This window comes from Cebus imitator, unplaced genomic scaffold (genome assembly GCF_001604975.1).
Source record: "Cebus imitator isolate Cc_AM_T3 unplaced genomic scaffold, Cebus_imitator-1.0 Scaffold0, whole genome shotgun sequence".
Lineage (NCBI taxonomy): Eukaryota > Metazoa > Chordata > Mammalia > Primates > Cebidae > Cebus > Cebus imitator.
In genome coordinates this window covers 1,476,268-1,481,088 of record NW_016107315.1, presented here as the reverse complement: position 1 = coordinate 1,481,088, position 4,821 = coordinate 1,476,268, and the positions used below count along the sequence as shown (strand labels likewise).

Genomic DNA, 4,821 nt, shown 5'->3' with positions numbered 1-4,821 from the left:
CAGAAGGTGTCATATATATAACAAAGGAAACAGCATGTCTTTAGTTTGATGTAAATATATAAGCTATTATAACATGCAGTGTTTCTCTTTAGAACGGTCAGGTATGCTGTTACAGTTTTAGATAAATATGAAGCAAATGATGATAAACTGGATCTGACTGACTGTGCTGAGTCTGTTCAATCCAACCCTGAGCTTCATGTTCTGTCTCTTGCCCTCCAGATAAACCAGTGCCTCATCAATTCCATCTCTCTTCTTTCAGGAGCATGCAGGTTGTCCCCTTGGACAAACAGATCACTATCATAGATAGTCCAAGCTTCATCGTATCCCCACATAACTCCTCCTCTGCACTTGCTCTGCGAAGTCCAGCAAGTATTGAAGTAGTAAAACCAATGGAGGCTGCCAGTGCCATCCTTTCCCAGGCTGATGCTCGACAGGTAAATGGATCCCTTCTCATGAGCTCCTTGAGCCATTTTCTTCCATCATAAGCATTTTGAGTAGAAAAACTTTGAAGTTTTTTAAAGTAGTAGCATGATGTCAGAGGGACTTTTTTTTTTTTTTAAGGTAGTATTGAAATATACCGTCCCAAGCTACAGAAATTCTCTGGAATTTTTTACTGTGCTTGCTCAGAGAAGAGGTATGCACCAAAAAGGTGGAATCCCAAACGTTGAAGGTGCTGCCAAGCTGCTGTGGTCTGAGTGGACAGGGTAAGCTTTCTTTTCTGTTGTAATTTTGGTGACCCCTAGAATAAACCTCCTTTTGACACATCTTATTTTTAATATCAGTGCCTCATTAGCTTACTATTGCCATCCTCCTACATCTTGGACTCCTCCTCCATATTTTAATGAGAGTATCGTGGTGGACATGAAAAGGGGCTTCAATCTGGAAGAACTGGAAAAGAACAATGCACAGAGCATAAAAGGTGAGAATTGTGTCAATGCTGTTTTCATCAGCTGACAGGCCGATAAAGAAAGGTCTTAACTGTTTACATGGATTTTGTTTCTTTCCCAGCCATCAGGAGCCCTCATTTGGCCAATAGCATCCTTTTCCAGTCTTCCGGTCTGACAAATGGAGTAATAGAAGTAAAGGACATACATGAAGAATTGCCAAAATGGAAAGAGGAGGAGGATGACAAAGACCGTGACCAGGAAAGTGTTGAAGTTCATGTAAGTCTATCCTCCATGAGTTGTTTAAAACTGGTTAGTTTTGTAGCATTATAACACATAATGTGAAGGAGCTGAAGGTAGGAAATATTTGAGGCTTGTGATCTGTTAGCCTTAATTTTGCACATCCCGTCACAGGTACCTCCAGTGACTTAATTTTTTCGAGTGCATAATTATTTAGATTAAATGAGCAAACAAGGGCTACTAATCCAGCACCATTTTTCTTTGTCACACAGGAAAAGAGCTCAGACATGTTCGCTGCAGAAGAGACAGGGGAGGTACTGCCTGAGGTGTCTACAGCAGGTGAGGCAGGCAGAGGAGTTCTAACAAAGCAGCATGGTATAGAATCCCTTTTACTTTTTGAAAATAAAATCTTTTTATTTTCCTGCAATATAGGTGGACAGTCTACAAGGCCTTTTATCTTGGATAAAATGATTGAAGAGGATGATGCTTATGACTTCAGTACAGATTATGTGTAACAGAACCATGTTTTTTTTTTTTTTTTTTTTTTTTTTTTTTTTTTTTTTTTTTTTTTTTTTTTTTTTTTTTTTTTTTTTTTTTTTTTTGAGATGGAGTTTCACTTTGGAGTGCAATAGCACAATCTCCACTGTAACCTCCGCCTCCCAGGTTCAAGCGATTCTCTTGCCACAGCCTCCTGAGTAGCTGGGATTACAGGCATGTGCCACCACGCCAGGCTAATTTTGTATTTTTAATAGGGATGGGATTTCTCCATGTTGGTCAGGCTGGTCTTAAACTCCCAGCCTCAGGTGATCCACCTGCCTCAGCCTCCCAAAGTGTTGGGATTACAAGTGTGAGCCACCACGCCTGGCCCAGAACCATTTCTTTTTATAAGTTTTTTTTTTTTTAACAAACATTCTAAGCAGACTGCTAAACTGTTCTGTATATAATGTGTTATGGCATATATGAGCTGTGTAAATTTTGTGAATATGTATTATATTAAATTGGAATCCCTAAATTTTGTAAAAAGACAATTCTTATTGTGATTGGAAGTAGTTATCCAGAAATTAAAAAATAAGATACTTATTGGAAAATGTGAGTTTTATTTACATATCAGGCCACAGGTTACACAACTGAAACCAACAGCAGTTTTGAATTATGTGTACCAGCTAGCTGAACTAGCCGTATCAGTTTTTTTTCCAGTCATTTAGCATTATAGTAAGAAAACACTTGGTAAGGCAGATGGAGACATATTTATAGTCTATCTGGGAAGCTGACTGCCAGACAGGGCAGTTTGTCATCTTTACCCAGCTGAAACATCTTTTCCCATGGGTTGCTACAGATTGGCATTGAAGCCTAGCAACTGTTACTTCCCACACATGCCATCTTCCAGGATTTCCTGAGAAATGCTTATAGTTTAAATTCTGTTTCACTTTATGTTTGAGATCTCAGTATATCTTCGGATTAGGTTGAATTTCCCTGTTGGGTCTGGAATATACCATTTTTCCCAAACATCAGTATATGAAGCAGTCCTTCCCCATGGCTTAAAATGTCCATTCCAATGGAGCAACTTGGCAGCCTTTACGAACTGAGGTGAGTATCGTTTTCCAGCACTGGAACCTTACATTTGAGACAAAAAACACCAAAACGTTGTGCCATGTGAAATTATACAGAAAAGTTAAGGGAAACAATTAATATATCCCATCTCTCAGGATAGTTCTTTAGATACCAGTTATTTACTAGCTTAAGCCACTGGTTAATTCTACTTACCAAGGTGGCGGACATTCCACATAGGATCGATGGTAGAGTGCTGTTGATAAAATACAATAAGCAGAGGAGGTGTTGTGATACTGCCAGCCAGGGTTCTGCTGTACAATCCCTCTCTTGGTGGGACAGAAAACAAATGTTAGTGAAGAGTTCTGACTAACTGCTTTTAGTCAAGACTCCCATAATTGAAATACAATGGTTTTTCACAGTGAGGCCAATTACATACTTACTCTACATTGAGTTTCATCCATTTTTCCAGTTGGTTAGTTATATTCTGTCGTTTCCATTCCGTCAGGTTTGCAACAAAAACTCCAGGATTAAATGAGCAGGTGCTGGCTTTCATGGAAAGCTTACGAATTCTTTCCTTTTTATAGTCAAGATAGCCAATGTAATTGTACTAAAAACACAAACAGGATATATGTATTTACTGCTTCAAATAGAATAGAGAAAATTTTGGAGCCAGTAGAGAGAAGAGCTGTTACTGACTTCTCAGATTAGAAAATAGATACATGAAATTCTAAGAACAGGAACCTAGATGTTGACAAACTAAACCAGATGTTCAAGAACAATTAGGCTGTCATGTCCATGAACAAGTCTACAGAAAGGCAGCCTTGAGTTTTGGGATGAAATGATTATGGAATGTAAACTGCAGCAAAAGAGTTCCCTGAATTTGCAACCTCTTCCCATTAAATGGGAAGAGTGGGTGTCTGGTAAGCAATTTACCTGGTTTCCTGCTCCACGGATGATAACTTTAGTAGAGGCTGAATCACAATCTTCTGAAAATGCAGCTGCATGTCCTGGCTTCAGTGGTGTATTGTAAAGGGCAAGAATATCACCTGAAATAGACAAGATGTTAAGATTTACATTTCAATTGCCTTGAGAGTTCCCTGTTACTCCCACTTCTCCCTATGTGACATTTTATAGAAGACCAAAAATAAAACAACCACTACAGCCCACTGTAGTCCATTGTTTTATTTAGCAATTGTACTCAATCCAAATGGAGAACAGCACTCATGGTGACATTTTTGATACCTTGCACAATTACATCATCATCCATGTATATGGCCTTCTTTGCGCTGGGAACCAGAATTGGCAAGTAGAACCTTGCAAAGGTTAACTGAAAAAGGAAAGAATAATTGGTATAGGATACTGCAGTGGCTGTGCTTTTATTTACATAGAAACTCCTAGGATGCTCTCAGTACCCATTCAGAAGAAAGGATTCTCAACAACCACTGAAGATTGGTCCCCAGGAAAACTACTTGCACTATACCCCCAGTTATTTCCTAATACTACCAAGTACAAAAAAAGACACATGGAACTCACTGGTTTCATGGATTCTCCCTGGTCAGGATCCTCTTTTAGTTTCCCTTCCAAAAGTTTAGGGTCAAAATTCACAATTTTGTATCTGATGCTTTTCAGGGAATCACTGTTGAGCCAGGATCTGATGAAGATAAAGCATTAAATTTCAGTTTTTAAATAATGTCTCCAAACCAGTGAGGGTAATGCAAGAGAAATCCTACAGACCAAACAGATGTTTTCAAGTTCCTTTTATCTCTGAGCTTTGGTTTTCTCATCTGAACTGAGAGTAACTCCACCAAAGTCCCTCCCTGAACCAAGAGTCTATGGTAATTCTAACTCTAAAATTACTCTAGAAAAACACAATATAGAATTAGGAACATCTCAGCTGGCATGGTGGCTTACACCTGTAATACCAGCATTTTGGGAGGCTGAGGTGGGCAGAACATGAGGTCAGGAGTTCGAGACCAGCCTGACCAACATGGTGAAACCCCGTCTCTACTAAAAATCCTGACCAACATGGTGAAACCCCGTCTGTACTAAAAATACAAAAATAGCTGAGTGGTGGTGCACACCTGTAATCCCAGCTACTTAGGAGGCTGAGGCAGGAGAATTGCTTGAACCCTGGAGGTGGAAGTTG

At 39.3% G+C, this 4,821-nt stretch overlaps 2 protein-coding genes and 1 non-coding gene across 5 annotated transcripts in view; 2 read left to right on the top strand and 1 right to left on the bottom strand.

Annotated features, from left to right (window-relative positions):
* GNL3 (G protein nucleolar 3) overlaps nucleotides 1–1,747 on the top strand; it is an 8,451-nt gene extending 6,704 nt beyond the window's left edge. Inside the window, exons 10-16 of the mRNA XM_017540743.2 lie at nucleotides 260–434; nucleotides 562–704; nucleotides 783–919; nucleotides 1,009–1,163; nucleotides 1,397–1,463; nucleotides 1,557–1,668; nucleotides 1,729–1,747. Coding sequence (XP_017396232.1) covers nucleotides 260–434; nucleotides 562–704; nucleotides 783–919; nucleotides 1,009–1,163; nucleotides 1,397–1,463; nucleotides 1,557–1,639 — 760 coding nt within the window. The 3' untranslated portion in view covers nucleotides 1,640–1,668; nucleotides 1,729–1,747. The remainder of the gene's footprint in view (nucleotides 1–259; nucleotides 435–561; nucleotides 705–782; nucleotides 920–1,008; nucleotides 1,164–1,396; nucleotides 1,464–1,556; nucleotides 1,669–1,728) is intronic.
* On the top strand, nucleotides 125–201 carry LOC119470500. Its single transcript, XR_005199413.1, has one exon. It is a non-coding gene; the product is annotated as a small nucleolar RNA SNORD69 (small nucleolar RNA).
* A 283-nt stretch (nucleotides 1,748–2,030) lies between the features above and the next one.
* GLT8D1 (glycosyltransferase 8 domain containing 1) overlaps nucleotides 2,031–4,821 on the bottom strand; it is a 13,942-nt gene continuing 11,151 nt past the window's right edge. For all 3 annotated transcript variants that reach the window (XM_017538871.2, XM_017538922.2, XM_017538810.2), the window contains 6 exons: nucleotides 4,209–4,326; nucleotides 3,918–4,002; nucleotides 3,609–3,721; nucleotides 3,116–3,282; nucleotides 2,889–3,001; nucleotides 2,031–2,738 (listed from right to left, as the gene is read on the bottom strand). In XM_017538871.2, coding sequence (XP_017394360.1) covers nucleotides 2,548–2,738; nucleotides 2,889–3,001; nucleotides 3,116–3,282; nucleotides 3,609–3,721; nucleotides 3,918–4,002; nucleotides 4,209–4,326 — 787 coding nt within the window. In that variant the 3' untranslated portion in view covers nucleotides 2,031–2,547. The remainder of the gene's footprint in view (nucleotides 2,739–2,888; nucleotides 3,002–3,115; nucleotides 3,283–3,608; nucleotides 3,722–3,917; nucleotides 4,003–4,208; nucleotides 4,327–4,821) is intronic.